We start from the raw sequence: 17495 nt of genomic DNA, 5'->3' as shown, positions 1-17495 counted from the left end.
AGGCTTTTGCTCCTTTTTTAGAGCTGCTGAACTGGGCCAGGAGGTAACCAATGAATCAACTCAATGCCACAGAGGTAGGCCAGTCCAGCCTCAATCCAAATCTCCTTTTCTGATCCGGCCCGAGCCACTGCACTACTGATAACTTGCCCAACGGTTTTTGGTACTGTTGTTGAAAGACGACCCAAGCGATGCCTAGTTCGATGTGAGAATGGCGGTGGACTATGCGCCAAAGCGGCCTTCCTCTCCTGCCCCTATCACCTGGTTTCTTCAACTCTATTCTCCAGCCCACTCCAGCTGGTTTATGACCATATTAACTCAATACCACTTGGCTAGGGTTGTGGTGCCGGGGCATGATCGGCCCTTGGGGCTGAGAGCTGGAAGTCATCGTCAAAACGCCACGAGCAAGAAAAAAAGGGGCCTGTTCTGGATACATACCGTTTCTGCCTACATTTCCTTAGTATATATACCCGATGGACTGCCGTCGAAATACTTACTATCCATCATCCTCTTCATCATCCTTCTCATCACACTACTCTCTTCTTGCAAGCTTATCCTCCAAAGCTTCCGCCCGCCGCCTTATCTGCAATCATGCACGTCTACTCTTACTTGCCCGCCGTGGCCCTCGCTCTTATTACCGCTGTATCTGCACAGAACGACATCCAGGATGTCACCAACAACGGCGTCGCTTATGGCGCGCTGAACTCCATTCAAGCTGAAGCCGCGCCCGCTAAGCGATCCGTCGACCTGGTCGCACACGGTACTTCGGTCCAGCGATCTGTCCTGAAGCGCACACTCCCCAGTGGCATTTGCACGAATCTGCCTTCGAGATGGAGCTACCTGGGATGGTAAGGTCAGACCCAGCCTTTTGAGACCAGTTACTAACAAGGGGGGGGTTAAGCCATACCGACTCACCATCCGCCCGTGTTCTCAGCGGAGCGAGCGTTCACGGAAGCGACATGTCGCAAGAGAAGTGCATCGAGTTCTGTGACGGAAAGGGCTACAGTCAGTATACCATGTTCGGAAACCCCTTGGACCTCTGTACTGATGTTTGGTAGGCGTTGCTGGCGTTGAATGGGGTAGGGAGTGTTACTGCGGCTACCTGCTCGCCTCCTCCGCCACCAAGGCACCCGAGGAGGAGTGCAGCAAGCCGTGTGAGGGCAACAGGGACGAAGTCTGCGGTGAGGGGGGACGCATCAATGTCTTCACCAACGGCGATGCCGCCCCTGCTATCCTGGCTGCGTCCGGAGACTTCAAGTCCATCGGCTGTTACTCGGATCACGCCTCAGCCCGCACTCTGACCAAGGGCATCAGTCTTTCCGGGGGTGTGAGGGTCAGCGATTGCACATCGGCCTGTGCTGCCCAGGGCTACCAGTTTGCCGGTCTGGAGTTCGGCAAAGAATGCTTCTGCGGCACCGGCATCCAAAACGACGGCAAGCCGATCTCGGCCGAATCTTGCAACATGGCTTGCACGGCCGACAAGACCCAGTACTGCGGCGGCGCGGCGGCCATCAACATCTACAAGAACGACAAGCTTCAGCCCAACAGCCCCAGTGTCATTCCTGACGGCTGGACTTCCAAGTCTTGCTACACCGACAGTCCTTCCGGACGCACTCTGTCTTACAAGGTTCCCAGCTTTGATAAATTCAGCGCCGCCCAGTGCGTCTCCAAGTGTGCCGGACTAAACTATGTAAGTCCTCGCTGCCGGCGCAGAAACCATCCTCTGGCGATGGCGAACATGACACGGGCTGACCAGTGATCTGTAGCTTTATGCCGGCCTCGAATACGGCTCCGAGTGCTTCTGCGGCAACACAATCGACAACGGCAACGGCCCCGCCGCCAGCGGCTGCGACATGTCGTGCGCCGGCAACCGGGCCGATACATGCGGTGGCGCCGGACGGATGAACATCTATCAGGCCCCTTGCAAGGGCACTCCCGGCTGCCATTTCGGCTACGGGGTCATCAGGACATATCTCGGTAACGGACTGACCCAGGCCAAGCAGTGCTCCGACTTTTGCCATGCGGAGCCGAGTTGCCAGTCTATCCAGTATGGTATTTACTTTGACGGCAGGCCATTTTGCAACCTTTTCGCGTTCGCCATCCCCGTTGTCTTGTTACAGGGTAGCGGCGAAAGCGGCCCATGCAGCACTTACACCTTCTACGACTCGGTCTGTTCGCTGTAATGGAACCAGATATTCTTTGGCGTGGGCCGCACTGAATGCAAGCTGCCCTGGCAATAATTCATAACTCCTGAAAAGGCAGACGTGCTGGCTAGGGAGGGGATGGGCTACGGGGTGGATACGTCGAACACGCTATGTAATGCTGTTAGTTATGATATTCCTATTAATAATCATTCTTTTCAACTGTCATTTCATCAAAAAAGAATTTCGGTCTTTACGTATTGTGTATGTTGCTGCTACTCACCCTGCTTGGAGGAGACTAGGTGTTGAGCCTCTCCGCCATTGGGGAAATGTCCTCGAGAAAGCAGTCAGCTGGTAACAGACCGGAATGCTCTGCTTCAAGATGCAACTCATCGTTCGATCTGTCTTAAGTTGGTTTCCTACTCCGATATCGGACACGCAGTGGTGATGTTCTCACAGAAATCATGCAGAGGGGAAAACACTCGGTACTGTGCCAGATAGAATGATCCCACTAGTGATGGAAGACGGAAACATCCAACACTTTCAAAGACTTCCTCTGTCACCCTCGGCATCCTACTCAGGCCAGCTCGCATTCAATCAGGCTTTCCACCCCGTTTCCACCTCCGTATATGTTCACAATTCGCAATCCGGCCTTCTCCAGTAGATCTTGCCACTCGACTCTCGTGCGTTCTCGACTGCTGACGAGGGTGAGCATCATGATGTCCTGCCCCGTATTCTGCCAGTCGGCAACGGTGTCCGGAATGCAGTTCTCATTGACCAGCAATTTGCTATAGCCTGGCTTCATCGCCGCCGTCGTACGGCACAAGATCTGTTTGCACTTGTCATCTGGCCAGTCGTGGAGGACAGAGTGCATGTAGTATGCCCGAGCACCTTACCAACGCTTCTGTCAGCATACATCCTCATGATTTTCCAGGCACTCAAGTTTCCGGTTGGTATACTGACCTTTAATAGGCTGCTCGTCGAAGAAGTCGTGCCCCATCCTCTCGATCCTGTCGTCCAGTTTCTCGATCTGGTTGATGACGCTAGGAAGATCTTGCACGACAAGCCTTCCAGGAGCAGCGGGCTGTTTTCTCCTGAACTCGTCGATGTCGTGTCCGAAACTACCCCCGACGTCTACAAGCAAGACGCCGTCTCCAGAGTGGTCGAATCCATTGATCAAGCGCTCTTTGACAGGATACATCCCCTCATCCATCCAGCTGGGCCGACCTTGGCGGTAGGCCCCCCATATGCTGGGCAAACTGGAAATCGTATCTTTCATACGACTTAGTAAATGTAGTAAGGCTATTACTTACAACAAGGGGGGAACATACGGAGGGTTCGCCGCAAACCAACTGAAGCAATCGAGCTTGGTGTTGTATCCGTACTGCAACGGACCGTTGAAGACGTCTTGTGGTTCGCGATAGTTGGTCTTTTTGGCAAACTCATGGAACTTAGCAAGCGATTCCATGCATGCACCGGCACTGGAGGTTTATTGGTGTTCTATTAGCTACGACCCGTGACGTTTCAGAGCGACATGGAAATCAAATCAGCTTACACGCAGGGGTAGCCTGCCCCCATGCTGTTGATTGTGAGCGCGTTGGAAAAGTTTGTCGGTTTGTACTCGTTTGGCCCGGTTTCGGTGATGTACAACATCGCGCCGAGATGACGCATTATCCTGCCTGTCAGTAGTTAGCTTTGAGGGCTTACAGTATCACTTGACTATACAGATGCACCCAGTAACGCAGGGTCATGTCCCAATGTCCTGGCAAGATCGGCGACTCTCTGTGGCGCTGGATTTTTTGCCATCAAGGCAAAAAGGCCCGAGTCAACGGCGTAGGTCAAGGCCGTGAAGGCGGCAGGCTATTGTTCCCAGCGTCAGCTTGGAACCCAACCCCATGACGTTGACGCCGCACTATCAAGACTTACTTGGGCCCAACAGTGTTTTATCATAGTCTCGCGAGGTGTCTCCAGGGCATGGACAAGCGCGCGGGCGCTGGCAAGCGCGCTCAAGCGTGCAGCATCGTCGCCACTGGCAGCAACGTCCGCGAGAGCCGAGATCTTCTTCGCGTGTTGGACAACGCTGGAAAGATTGCACGCCGTCAAGGCAACCGATAATTCGATACCCGGGGAGTCTCCGTTGGGAATAGAACCCATGATGCTCGTTTTGGAATTTTGAAATAACGAGCGTCGCTGGAAGAGCACTGGGCTGTGCCGGAATAGACCGAAGTTCGGGGGTGTAGGGACAGGTCGAATTTAGAAAATCTCAGGAGAGACGATTTTAGGAGCAATTATGCCAGAGATGACCAAACCTGCTCATGTACAACGTGGTATATGTAAGATATGAAGTCAGGTTTGTTGGTCCACTTTACCGCCCATAGAGAGAGACCACGACGAAGGAGCAAAATTCCAACATAACAATACTCCGCAAAAAGCAAACATAATTCAACTTGCATGCCATGACACATGAGCGTCGGATACGACGCCCAAGATGGGAAAGAAACCTCGGCCGACAGGCATATTTGTAAAAGCCCCTGCCAACTACTGTGGTCGAGATTGGCCGCGGGCCAGGCACTTGAGAACATAGCGGCATCGGCAGTAATATCCGATAACTTGTTCTTCGTCACATGTCTGGCCTGGGCCAACATATCTCTGCCTCTGGCTGAGTACAGCGCTCCAGGAATAAGGAACCAACGAACAGCCGTCTCGTCCATAGTAAATTTCGTCACGAGTCAAGCAATCCACTGAAATATGAAGTACATGTTGAGTAAAGGAGGACATATTGGCTGGTGCTGTTAGATTGCCACCTTCGGAGTTGTCCCGAGATCGAGACTCTGTGATGTTGTTGGAACAATGTCAAGGTTCCTGCATGAGATCAGATGATTCTGTTACTGTTGGCTCTAAGTGACGCATAGCACTCGCCTGATTGGCAAGGATAAATCGTTCCGAGTGGGAACCTCTGGGGTCCCCGGGACCTCCGGTGGGTTCGAACCGGCGAACGTCCCAGTTCCGGCCCAGTATTGCACGAAAGAGCAACCAACAGCCCAAGATATTGCCAGAATCCATCGCCAAGTTGGAGGTTCTTGGTTCTTAAATGCTACCATGAACAGTTGCCCCCTCCACTCATCCCTGCAGGCCCGCCAAGACCGACCAAAGACGAGGATCTCGGGATCTCGGGAGCCCGGGACGCTTCCAACAGGTCACAAGTTGTGAAGTCAACAGGAGGCAGTTGGTCACCATCTTTTCCGCGACTTGATTTCTGTAGCTGTCCACTACAAACTGCTTACGAGGGTAGTGTCCCTTTCCGCCTACAGGAGGGAGAGAATGGGAAGAAGAAGATGAACAAAAAGGGAGAGAAAGAGAAAAAGAAAAACCACCCCGTGAAAGGAAGACAACGAGTGTCGTGACCACCCTCGTGTGTCATTCCAACCTGATAATTATCTTATTCTGGCACTTTCCCCATCTCTCCTTTCACTGGATATGATTGGCGTTCAGATCGACTCCGAGAATCCACAAAGCAACAAACATTTTACCTTCTCATTTCGACCTCTTACCCGATTTCAAACTTCTGAAGCAGCTGCTCAAGCGCCATAGCATCCGCGCAGACGATGAACAATACCGTCATGTCGGAAGCCTACGCGGCCGAGGATAAAGGCCCAAACATCATGTTGACAATATGTATCATTGTCGGCATCAGCACCTTGTTTGTTGCCGCTCGTCTCTTTGTCCGAATCAAGATCCTCGGCCAGACGCATTTGGATGACCATTTGACCGTATTGTCGCTGGTATGTACATGCCGAGTCATTTTTCTCCCTCTTCTCCTTTCACTACCTAAGAACCACAGATCCAAATATTTACTAACACGGCCCAGCTTCTCAGTTATCTCACAGTCGGTCTCGATATATGGGCCATTCGATGCGGTAATGGCCGAGACACGCCGATACACTTTCGCAAAAGCAGCAATCCGCCGCTATCCTGTCGACCATCTCTGGTTTCCCTCCGAACGTACTCGCATATACAGTACCCAAGTTTGCTGTGGTGGCGTTATTGGTCAGAATATTGAACCCTGGGAGAGTACATCGGAGGGTACTTTGGTCACTGGCGACTGTATGTTTGGTACTCGTATCACTGTGCATCATCATCCTATTTGCCCAGTGTAGTCCGACGTATGCTCAGTGGGACTACTCAGTGACGGAGAAGAACTGTTGGAGTCCATGGGTTCTTGTCAACGTTGCTATTCTTACGGGAGGTAATGACAGTGACCCATTTTTCTTTTCCTTTGTCTCCTGGCGCGCGCAAGGGCTGATGTAGTTGTCACGCAGCATATTCTGCAGCACTTGACCTTTATCTTGCAATCTACCCGGCGACAGTGCTCATGAAACTTCAAATGAACATCAAAAAGAAGATAGTATTGAGCGTTGCTCTTGGTATCGGTTCTATGTAAGTGTGCTTCTGTCATGCTCCCCCCCCCCCCCCCCACAGTGTGCTCCAGATTTTAGAATCTTAAACTGACATTGCAAGCTCGTGTTTTATATCTATTTACAAAAGCACCCGCTTGCCATCTCTCGCCAGTCAAGACTTCACCTGTACGCTATGAGAAATCCTCTTCCTCCGTAGTCGATTGAGCATGAACTGATCTTCAAGCAGATGACAGTGCGGAGTTGGTCGTATGGACAATGTAAGTCCCTAAATCTCTGTTCCACTTTCAAGCAATCTTATAGATCTGACCAACTCATGACAGTGTCGAAGGCAACACCCTCATCATTGCTGCCTGCATACCCATTCTGGGGCCTCTTGTGGAACTTGCTCTGGGACGTCGCGTACTCAGCACGACCAACCGGAAATACCAGGAACAGAGCGGCACTGCTGAATTGCAACCGGTTTCAATTGGAAGAAAAGGCTCTCGCTCGCTCCCTTGGAACGGAGACTCTGTTGGTAGAACATCCACGGTCATTGGTTCGCACCACGAGGGGAAAGACGCCAGCAGCCAGGAAAGCATCATCGAGGCTACATTCAGGCAGAAGAATGGCGTGGTAGGAATCATTAGACGGGACGATATCACAATATCCTACGAGACGGATGATGGGCCGAAAAGTCTGGTCGACATTGGCAAACCAGCCAAGGGGAATCCGTTCTAGGTGATTACCGAGACGAGCTTCAAGTTTTAACCAAGACATTCTACTTTAGCTATGGTATGTAATAACATGTGTTAACTATGAGGATTGAATGCGGACATCCAACGTCAGAACGATGTTCCAAGGTTCCTTGCCCTTGTTATCAATAAAAAGATAGCCAGAATATGCGTGACATTTTGAACATATGGAGAGGCTATAGCTGACTATGAACCAACTGATTGACTCAGGAAATACCATTCAATTGGGCCCACCTGATTACCTGAAAGAACACGTTAACCACCGTCTGATTTCTCTTACTCGGCCAGGACAATCCAGTCCTCACTCCCATCGCCGGTTTTTGACTCCACAAGAACGGAAGGCTTTTCCAAGATTCCGTTCGGTCTCAACTGATACTCTTCACTCCAGTCCGGACCCGCAGCTATTGTAAAAACGGTCAGCAACGACGACATGGGGAGGGAAGAAAAAAAACATGAAGAACAAGGTAGAGGTGTAGAGTCACTTACATCGCCACCGGTCAGGCGAACAACCGGGGTACCCTTCCGCCAGGTGGACGTGGCCGAACGAGTTGTACCGGTACCCAAAGGCAGTGATGGCTACCTCGTGCCTCCCGGCCTCGAGCTCCCCGAGGTCCAGCGTCCTTGGCTGCAGCGCGATGTGCCCGCTCTTCCGGGCCTTCTCCCCCCACTGGACCTTGACGACGGGCGTGGAGAACTGCGGGACGGACAGCGTCACGTCCGACCGGGACGGGAGCGAGAAGCTGCAGTTGTAGGTGACGTTGCCGACGTAGAACGGATGGCCCTGCGGCACGACGTCGCCCCATCCCAGGCTCCGGCGCCTCTCGCACAGGACGGGCAGGTTGTCCTTGAGCTCGACGCTGAAGCTGCCGAGGACGTAGATCCTCTCGAGGTTCGTCAGCACGCCGAAGGGCATGCTGATCTCGATGACGTTCTTGCCCCTGCGGATCGCCCGCTTCGGCACCGGGACCGTCTTGATGTCCTCGTCGACCCACCAGGACAGCACCTCGGCGTCGACCGGCAGCTTGTGGCCGTTGATGGAGATGCTCGCGTTCTCCGGGTTCTCCATGGCGAGGTAGGCGGGCGTCTTGACGACGATCTGGGACTCGAACTCGAAGCGCAGGTCGACGTAGACCTTGGCGGCCCGCTCCGACTGCGGCACGGTCCAGGGCTGCCTCCATGCCGAGCCCTTGGGGGGCAGACGCAGACGGTCGCGGATCTCGTTGTCGATCCTGAGGATCTCCTGCCGCGAGGCGTCTTCCCACGGGTCGTCGTCGATCCTGTAGAGCGCGTAGTCGAGCATCAGGACGTTGGGCTCGGAGAGAACGACCTCCTCCAGCTTGAGTTCTGCGGACTGCTTTTGGCACGGCGCCGAAGCGACTTCCTCGACGACGTCGACGAAAGACAGGGTTTCGGCGAGGATGGGGTGCAGTCTCAACAACAAGCTGGCGCAGCCCTCGAACCGGTGCTCGAAGACTGTCCATCCGTCGTCATACTTGACCTTGTGATGGTGGTGGTGGCAGTTGCCCGTGAAGGTGTCCATGATCTCGACGTCCCATTCGCCCTTGATGTTGACCACCGTATCGTACGGGTTAGTGCGGTCCGTGTTGCAGACAAAGAGGAATCTCTCTTCGCCGTCTTGGCGCAGCTGGTACAAGAGAGTCTGGGTCGGCCCCCCTTGCTTGAGATCGATCTTCAGCTCTCGACTTTCGGAGACGATGGAGAGGATGTCGTCCTTGTTCCAGTCGACCTTGGTACACGGCTCGATGTCGAGGCTGATCTCCGGCGGCGGGTATTGGGCGCCGACCAACACCGGCCCCGCCCCGGCGATGATGACTTTACCCCCTGCGGCGGCAAACTTCTTGACGACGTCGAGGGTGAAGGACCGGATCGTCCGGAGGTTGGGCAAGATGACGACGTCGTACTCGCAGTGGCCAACCTTAAGGGGCGCCGACACCTCCACCGTCCTGTCGATCTGGTTCGACAGCAGGCTCTCGGCGATGAAGTCAAAGTCCACCAGCCCGTGCAGAAGCCAGTCCGTCAGCTCGACAAAGGCCTGGTCGCGGCGGCCGCCCTCGTCGTCGCCGCTGTTGTTGGGGCCGAAGCTCAGCCAGAAGCTCTCGATGGGGTGGACGACGGCGACGCGCGTGACGGCCCTGCCGCGGGTCATGGCGACGCCGACGCGGGCGAAGTGGTCCTCGACATAGCCGTACTCGCGGTACCACGGGCTCTGGTAGTTGATGCTGGCCGGGTAGTCCCGCTTGCCCTCGCCGGCCATGCTGACCCAGCTGAGGTGCTGGACGCGGAACGTGATGCCGAGGGCGGCGTGCCAGTCGCCGCAGCCCTTGTGGCCCTCGAAGCTGAAGTACCAGTGGGTGCAGCCGTAGATCTCGCTCATGGCGCCGCGGATGCCGTTCTGGCGGGCCACGCTCGTGCACTGCTTGGCCGTGTTGTACTCGACCCAGTCGTTGAGCAGGTCCATGCCGGGCATCGACTGGTTGCGGTAGCACCGCATCGTCTCGCCGTGCGCCGTCGTCTGGGACCGCAGCGTCGGCTCCTCCATCATGTGGCCGTCGAGGAGGATCTTGTTCTTGCGGCACCAGCTCGCGAGGAGGTCGAGGAAGGACGTGACGAAGCGCTCGCTGACGTGGTCGTGGAACCGGTAGCGGGCCAGGCTGGGCGCGTCTCCCGGCAGGTCCCAGATCAGCTCGGGGATGCTGCTGATGAGATCGGCGTCGTCGCCGAAGGCCTTCCTGAAGGTCTCGGGAAGATCCCCCGTCCACGGGAGGAAGACGTCTTCGACGCTGGTCGGGCTGGATAGCTGGGTCTTGTTGGCGACCTGGGGCTCATCGGTGAAGATGCAAGGCACCACGGTGCCGAACTTGTCGCCGATCTTGTCCTTGTAGACCTCGTGAGTGCTCTCGATGAAGCGGGTGATGGCTTCGGTGCTCATCGTGTCGACGTAGGTCTGGCCGTTGAACCAGGCCGAGGGCGGGTTGATCTCGACATAGCAATACCACACTCGGCCGCCGGGCTCCGCGTCTTCGCCTCCCTGGAGCTTCTTGCTCGACTTGAGACAGCCATTCTCATCGAGAGTGACGGAGAACCGGGCGAGCAGGTATCCCTGCTCACTCCGGCATGCTCGTGCTGTGCTGGGGGAGCAATCGCTGTGAGTGGTGGTGAGACTAAAAAAAAAAGAGAGAGAATTCATATCCGATCTGGATTCTTACCCCCCAAGTTCAACACTGCCGTATGGACGCGGCGTGAACATGAGATGCTTCGCCTTGTGTTCGGGATATTCCTTCACAACCTTGCCGCCAGCAACTCCCGAGGGCCACCGGTCATCATCATATCTGATCTAGGTCAGTTACAATCTTCGCTAGTTGATCAATCAACTTGGCCAGTTGATTGAAGATGAGAAGGGGGCTGCAAATCTCACAGGCAGGCGAGCATCCCCTTGCTCTCGGCATATTCGACACAGTCTCGCACACGATCCATGAACTCGGGGCCCATATAGTCGGTATCCAACCCGGTCCGAACGTGCATGTGGAAGCCGCCCATGCCCATGTCTTTCAGGTGGTCGATCTGCCGGAGGAGCTTTTCCTTGTCCAGCTTCGTATTCCATGCCCACAACGGGCATCCCCGGTACTCCGACGTTGGGCTCTTGAAGAGCTCCTGGCTGAAGGGCTCGGCGGCCTTGGGGTACGTCAGTGGGTTCGGCGCGTCCTCCGTGCCCCGGCGTTCGCCGGCGCCGGTTATGACGGTCCTTTCGTCCTTGACGGGATCGAAGGACGATTCCATCTTGTGGTGGTGAGTGGTGCTTGATGAGAGAGTTCAGCAACTGCAAACTCGTCCAGACAACCCAGCCAGCCGTAGAGTATCCGTACTCTGGTGTGAGGTCGAAGTTGCTGGAAAATGACATTGACAACGGCAGAAGTTCAGGGCACAGACGAGGGGTACAAATGTGATCTCATGACTTGTTTCAACTTTTCGGGCGCGCGCGCGCGCGTGTGAGTGAGTGTGTGTGTGTGTGTTTCCCTCCCCCGCACGCAGAAGACGAGTCCAAGATTTCGGCTGAAAACGGCTGACTGAAAACGAAACCTTTTTTTTTTTTCCCTTTTCCAATTGTACGAGGAGACCATGTAATGAAATGACTCCGAAAATAACAGAGGAATGCTGTTCCCTGTTCCCTGTTCCCCCGCATATAGCTGTTCTGACGTATTGCACCCAACATCACACCCTCCCCGGGAGCTCCCTCACTCTTCTCCGAGACCCTTTGCATTCCATGATACATACCCCCCCCTTACGCTACCGTCGCCCAGACACCCTTGTTCTTCTCGACCGTCTCGCGGAACGTCCTTGGCCGTCTTCCCGTCAGCGCGAGCACGACGCTGTTCGTCCGGTCCTCGCTGCCGTTCTTGATGGCGGTGTCCCAGCCGCCCATCATATCTGCGTAGTCCCGCGGCATGCCTTGGCCGGTGAACCGGTCCACAAGCTCCTGCGTCGAGAGCTTCTTGTGCACGATCTTGCGGCCGAGGACTTCGGAAAGGATCGTGGCGATCTGTAGAAGCAACCATTCACGTCAACCAGGCGCCCCAAAGGCAGTCACTCAGTCCTCACCAGGGTGAGTTGTTGGGAGTGTGAGATGCCGGGGACTTACGTCGTCGTAGGCCAGCAGCTCCGGGCCAAGAATGAGGTACTGGTCGTTGGGCGCGTCCTCCTGGGTGAGGAGCTGGTACGCGCACGCCGCAATGTCCTCGGTCGCCACCCAGGGGATCTTACCGTCCGCCGTCGCCGAGTAGATGGTGCTCTCGTCAACAATCGATCTGCGGTGATTTTCCTGCTCGACGAAGTTCTCTGATCGGGTCGTCAACTCGTCAGCATCGGCTTCCTCTGGAAATACCCCCTTTTTGCAAAAGATGAAATTGTACACCCACGTTGAAACCAAGTCGGTCGTATCGCAGCCCATTGCACTTCCCCCTTGTCACCAAGGTCCTTCAGATACGCATGCGGCCGGCCCATCACGTAGCCGTTGATGTCCGGCTCGATGGGGCTTCCGCTCAACAGGACGAATCGCTTGGTGACGGTGGTGTCTCCTTTCATCCTGACCTGGTCGATGAAGGATTGCATCGGTGGCAGCATGTCCATGACCAGCGGGGCGACGAGAAAGATGCTCGTCGCGCCGGTTTCAAGGGCGGCGGTCCACGTCGTCTCATCATCCCAGTCGAAGGCGACGGGCTTGATGTTGTCGGCGCCCGGTTCCGTGGTGGAGGCTCCGCTCCGGGAGGCCTGGTATGTAGGGATTGAGGTCGCTGCGAAGAGCTTCGCGATCTGGCGGCCGACCTTGCCGGTTCCGCCTAGGATTAACACTGTCGTTGAGTTGCTTGTTGCCATTATGACTATTTGATGATTATGGGTTATGTGAACAATGTTCAACAAAGCGCGTGTCTGTGGTATTTATAGGGGGGAAAAGTGTTTTCCTGGGGTTGGGGGATTAACGGAACTAAAGTCGAAATGTCGTGTCACGGATTTAAGAGAAGGAGAATAATCGAACGACTAGATAAATCCTTCAAACTCCGTGAGGACACCCACCCCGGGGGATTTTGTGGTTTGTCAGACTGTCTGGATTCTCTCGAGTCGCTTAGCTAGAGGCGGACAGATATTGGCGCCGAGGACATGGATGCGGGGTACATACATCACTTATAAGTTATGCTGACGTGGGAATCTTGATTTGAAATCACTCATCCACGATGTAGCGGGATATGCATCCCATCTACAATTCTGACAACAAGTGTGGTATACTGATCTGTTTGGTTTCTCGCTTTCAACCAATCTAATTCCCAGGTGCTCCGCCAACGCTCAGCTGTTGGGCGTATTCTCTCCAAGTCTCTCATAGTGGTCTCTCGTCATCCCTCTTGCTGCCCATCCCATCCCATCCCATCCCTCAACATGAAAACATGGCCTCTCCCAATGATGCGGCCATCTGCCTACTGACGTTGTACTTGCACCGGACGATCCCGCTCGGCTCCAGCTGCCGGCACTCCACCAGATCCAGCTTGAATCCGCCCAGCGTCGCTTGCGGCGACTCCTGCACCATCCTCGCGCCCTTCCGCAGCATCACCGGTATGATGGCCGTCTCCACCGAGTCCAGGATCCCCGCGTCCAGGCACGGCCCCGCCAGCTGCCCGCCGCCCATGAGCCAGATGTCCCGGCCCTCGGCGTTCTTGAGGTCCGCGATGCGGTCGACAAAGTCCCGCGATACCACCGTGACGCCCGGGTGCTGCTCGCCTTTCAGCGTCTTGCTGACCACGACCAGGCTTTCCGGCGGGTGGTTACGCAGCGGGTTCAGCTCGCCCATGTCGGAGAGGCATTCGTACGTCCTACGCCCCATGACGAAGGTGTCGAACTGCGCGTCGAGGGCGTCCAGATCAATGCTGTCGTCGTGCACGATCCAGTCTGTCGTTCCGTCCAGTGGGGCGATGAAGCCGTCGAGTGACACGGCCACATTGTACCGCAGACGTCTGAGTGGTTCTTTCATGATTGTGTGAATCGAAGTTTGTGCATTTGGATTTACTCCTCTACTATTGGGTTCCAGCTTATTGGTAGCGAAGACGAGTATCTTTATAACAACAGAAAAAGGACTCGTGATCTGGAGTTGCCGAGGGCGAGCTGCCACCCCGAAGTAAGCTGAGCATTGAAACCCTCGATCTTGCATCATATTTGCCCTGTCTGCCTCGATGACGAAGTTCCGAACACTTGGGTTTCTCGTGATGTCATTTCTTCCACCGTTCGTGCGCAACTGAAGTCATCTCATACAGTACAACGAGGCGGGCCGCGACAAACCGAGTGCCTCGCTGCCTGTGTTAGGCTTACATTCCCGAGGGGCATGCAGAGCACGCGGAATCGAACTGTGAGACCTGCCTCGGTGACTTAACTTGCTAAAATCGCCAGATGTGATGGACTAGGTGGCGTGCAGCTGGGTTGTTTTACCTCCACAAAGCGTACAATTCGTTTCATACCACGCAGGTGTTTGGAGTGGCGTGTGAAACTGGACCGAGGCTACGGTGTTACAACCACTCCGTACAAGACCGATCATCGGCTGAGGATTCCATTCACACAGACTCACAGTCACTGTACGGAAAACACGCAATAGATTTCAGAGCCACACGTTCAATTTTCTTTTTTCGATCTGCTCCTACTGGAAATTTATTTCCTACTGCTAGACGTCTATGTCGAAATGAATCGGGAAGTCATCCCAAGGCTCGGTCAAGAAGTGATAGGGCCAGATTGGCAAAGCATTCATCCTGACACACCATATATTATATTTCAAAAACTCCTATTGCGCTAGATAAGTATACCGTGATTAAAAACGGATTTCTTCGAAGGAAATAAATATCGTCTTCAGACACGCGTGCCCACTGGTCGTCACTGTCACTCTGACACTTCGATCATTATCATAGCAGATCCTCCACTACTTGCAATATTAAAACCACCCTCCTGTGATGATGGTCCCAGTGGAATATTCCCTCCGCATCCAGATTGGTTGCCAGTGCAGCAATAGATGAGAAACCTTTCCAGTGACTCAATGATCAGAGAACAAGGGATTCCGTCCGAAGTAGGATCGTCGACGACCTGAACCGCAGTGTTGGTGCTGTCTGTGGTGGGTGTTTTTCTGGAACAGTGTATAGCTGAAGCTTCGCACATGGCTTCTGGTCCTTTGGCATAGAGGTTCGTGATGCAATCTTCGATCACTCCAGTATCTGCCGGCGGTCCAAAATGCATGCCGGCCTCACATCCATCCCCTCTCGATTCCATTTTAGCTTTCTCAAAGCTAATCCCTTTTGGTGAAAGGATTTTGTCGCCGGAATCGGGGGCGGTTCGCTCGTTGTTGGTAGCAGATGATCCGTGACTTTCAGGAAGGTCTTGACTTGGCTTGGTGGGGGTGGGTGAGGCCAGAGGTGCCATGTGACGTGTGTCGTGTGAATGCCTGCTGGATGGTAATCTCAAGGTTGCGGCATTGGTATTTGGGAGCAGGACGCTCATAAAGAGTACCACGAAGATCAGGTTCGTCATCCTTGCAGATTAAGAAAAAGGACCACAGGAGTAAATATAACGGGAGAGCTTGCTCTCAAAGATAATGGATGTAACAAAAGAATCAAATGAATACTTCTGCTTAGTTTCGGACTGAAATCCCACCCACGAGGGGGTTCATTTCTAATATAGGCGGAAGCCCAACTACCCTTCACGATAACACAGTCACCTTAGTACTCCAAATAGTGGGCGAGGCAGGCATACGAGACGAGCAAAACGTCTTTGGGCGGACGACTGGACATCAGGCTTCGCGCCTACTACCTGGAGGATTGTCTCATTACAGGCGCTTCGAGAAGGGAGACGAGGAGCACAGGAGGCTGCCAATGATAGCGTTCAGGGGTGGCTTGGGCCAAAAGCGGTCAGCACAGGGGTAACTGGATAAGAATGTCCAAAACCACTCAACTACATGCCCTTTCGGAAACATCCAGCCACCAGATCCGCTGCCCAGCACATGGCGCACTGTCGAAACTGGGCGCAAAAGTCGTCCAGTCAGGGAACTATTGACCCTTGGCGGGGTGACAAACGGTCAGCGTCCCAAGAACCAGTGATTCAGGTTGGGCGTCAACCGAAAAGCCTCATCAGCTCCCCGCCTTTTCCATAGTGTAAGAGGAATGTGAAAGGGCAAGCACAAACTGTGGTCTTGAACAAAGATCGAGGCGGCGATGATGTGTTGTCGTCACATGACAGGATAAGCCCCGGCGCCTAAAGGTCTGCGGCCCTGCGGCCCAGTCCAATACGACGCTGAGACTGGGGTCATTGACCCGACACCATGGTAACAAGTCAGCATGCGGTCACAGGGTTTCATTAGATACTCTGAGACTGTGGCTTCTCTCATGGGATGTTGTTCGGGCTTTAGCCGCTGTCAGAAAAGACACTTTGGCGAAGGGTGCGCGTTGTGCGCCTCGGCGTGTAGGCGGTGAGCAAACAAGTGGTGTTGCCAAGCATTCTTGTCCAGATCCATTTGACAAAGAAATGAAGAGCAAATTGACATCTGGTCACGGCATTCATCTAAATTTAGACAAGAGAGCGGCCAATCGTCTCCAACCCGCGATCCATTCAGTCATTGAGATCAACGCTCGCCTCAAACGCTTACCGTGTCTAAAACTTGGTTTGTCTTCTCTTTTTCTCACAGTCAGTTGCAACTCATTGCAGGACATTTTCTCACTTAAATAGATAACCAATTTCCTCTATCCGCAGTCCTGTACGCTTTTTGATAAGCGGTCAGGCAAGGACCAGTTTTCATCATCGTGACAAAAGCGCGACTGGGTTGAAATTTGTAGCAGTAACATTGAATCAAACGTTACCTGAGTTAAATCTTGGACTCCGCGTCCCTCAAAGTCGACAAGTCTGCTTGCAGACACCTTATAGGAGGCTTTGAATCATAGGCAATGGTGAGATTAGATATACAACTACAAGAACTTATATAATGCGCCTGCTGTGGCCAGATTCTGGAGGGGCTGCGTCTTGCAATCAACTGAATCAAAGTTGCCTGCGCCGTGGTTCTTGACTTCCTCGGAAAGCGTTCGAAAATGTGTACGCTATGGCAGCTTCACCGAACGCAATTGAAGATATGGTCAGCTGATTCCAACATTAGTGACAGGAGCCGGCGGTGCTTGATTTACTCTTGCACCAAGATACTTGCTAGCCTGCCGTACGGAATAGTGCAACGTGATCTCAAGTATGAATACGTTGGAAATGACTGGAAGATGAAATCTAGATGGAAGTGTGCGGCCAGTCAATGTCACCAAATTGGTTCTTCCATCCCGATGGTTCCTGATTCCTTGTGTCGCAGTTCCCAAAGCTTTTCGAACTACTTTCTGGGTGACTCCATGTATGTTTGGATGGTATGTCCGTGACACAGCACCTTGGCGCCGATAGCGGGTCCTGTTGTCATGTGGCCTCGCTGCATCGGCGGAGGGTTGAAGACCGGTACCGAAACTCGACTGGGCGCCACAAAATTTACTAAAGACGCACGGGAATATCGAGTAATACAGTCAGCAATCCCCGTTCAGTCGATATCTCGGGAGCATTTAACAACATTGACGTCAATACACTAATAGCCGACTACCCCACCCTGTGCATGTCACTGTTTACAGGCCCATCACCCGGAAGCAAACGAG

General features: G+C 53.9%; 7 protein-coding genes across 7 annotated transcripts; 2 read left to right on the top strand and 5 right to left on the bottom strand.

Moving 5' to 3' along the window:
• Nucleotides 1-588: 588 nt before the first annotated feature.
• CDEST_01510 (Putative carbohydrate-binding WSC) lies at nucleotides 589-2180 on the top strand (the record flags this gene model as incomplete). Its single annotated transcript, XM_062917669.1, has 4 exons — nucleotides 589-845; nucleotides 899-1002; nucleotides 1056-1687; nucleotides 1764-2180. 4 exons carry the CDS (start codon nucleotides 589-591, stop codon nucleotides 2178-2180), a joined length of 1410 nt encoding a protein of 469 aa, XP_062773720.1.
• A 535-nt stretch (nucleotides 2181-2715) lies between these two features.
• On the bottom strand, nucleotides 2716-4292 carry CDEST_01509 (Putative O-methyltransferase domain, S-adenosyl-L-methionine-dependent methyltransferase superfamily; the record flags this gene model as incomplete). Its single annotated transcript, XM_062917668.1, has 6 exons — nucleotides 2716-3029; nucleotides 3102-3421; nucleotides 3470-3619; nucleotides 3694-3817; nucleotides 3872-3998; nucleotides 4065-4292. The coding sequence occupies 6 exons, from the start codon at nucleotides 4290-4292 to the stop codon at nucleotides 2716-2718; spliced, it is 1263 nt and encodes a 420-aa protein (XP_062773719.1).
• Nucleotides 4293-5743: 1451 nt separating this feature from the next.
• CDEST_01508 (uncharacterized protein) lies at nucleotides 5744-7273 on the top strand (the record flags this gene model as incomplete). The annotated part of the gene is made up of 6 exons (XM_062917667.1): nucleotides 5744-5920; nucleotides 6096-6384; nucleotides 6458-6575; nucleotides 6657-6721; nucleotides 6783-6813; nucleotides 6877-7273. 6 exons carry the CDS (start codon nucleotides 5744-5746, stop codon nucleotides 7271-7273), a joined length of 1077 nt encoding a protein of 358 aa, XP_062773718.1.
• Nucleotides 7274-7563: 290 nt separating this feature from the next.
• CDEST_01507 (Putative class I glutamine amidotransferase) lies at nucleotides 7564-11085 on the bottom strand (the record flags this gene model as incomplete). The annotated part of the gene is made up of 4 exons (XM_062917666.1): nucleotides 7564-7688; nucleotides 7774-10451; nucleotides 10515-10637; nucleotides 10724-11085. 4 exons carry the CDS (start codon nucleotides 11083-11085, stop codon nucleotides 7564-7566), a joined length of 3288 nt encoding a protein of 1095 aa, XP_062773717.1.
• A 242-nt stretch (nucleotides 11086-11327) lies between these two features.
• On the bottom strand, nucleotides 11328-12780 carry CDEST_01506 (Putative ergot alkaloid biosynthesis protein). Its single transcript, XM_062917665.1, has 3 exons — nucleotides 12222-12780; nucleotides 11945-12141; nucleotides 11328-11845 (listed from the first exon to the last, which is right to left on the bottom strand). The coding sequence occupies exons 1-3, from the start codon at nucleotides 12676-12678 to the stop codon at nucleotides 11588-11590; spliced, it is 912 nt and encodes a 303-aa protein (XP_062773716.1). The 5' UTR covers nucleotides 12679-12780; the 3' UTR covers nucleotides 11328-11587.
• Nucleotides 12781-13228: 448 nt separating this feature from the next.
• CDEST_01505 (Putative bacterial bifunctional deaminase-reductase, dihydrofolate reductase-like domain superfamily) lies at nucleotides 13229-13822 on the bottom strand (the record flags this gene model as incomplete). Its single annotated transcript, XM_062917664.1, has 1 exon — nucleotides 13229-13822. The coding sequence occupies one exon, from the start codon at nucleotides 13820-13822 to the stop codon at nucleotides 13229-13231; it is 594 nt and encodes a 197-aa protein (XP_062773715.1).
• A 768-nt stretch (nucleotides 13823-14590) lies between these two features.
• CDEST_01504 (uncharacterized protein) lies at nucleotides 14591-15555 on the bottom strand. The gene has a single exon (XM_062917663.1). It carries the CDS (start codon nucleotides 15355-15357, stop codon nucleotides 14716-14718), a length of 642 nt encoding a protein of 213 aa, XP_062773714.1. The 5' UTR covers nucleotides 15358-15555; the 3' UTR covers nucleotides 14591-14715.
• Nucleotides 15556-17495: the final 1940 nt, after the last annotated feature.

This window comes from Colletotrichum destructivum, chromosome 1, assembly GCF_034447905.1.
Source record: "Colletotrichum destructivum chromosome 1, complete sequence".
In the NCBI taxonomy this organism is placed as follows: domain Eukaryota; kingdom Fungi; phylum Ascomycota; class Sordariomycetes; order Glomerellales; family Glomerellaceae; genus Colletotrichum; species Colletotrichum destructivum.
The sequence above is the reverse complement of the archived record's forward strand: the minus strand, read 5'-3'. Positions and strand labels throughout refer to the sequence as shown.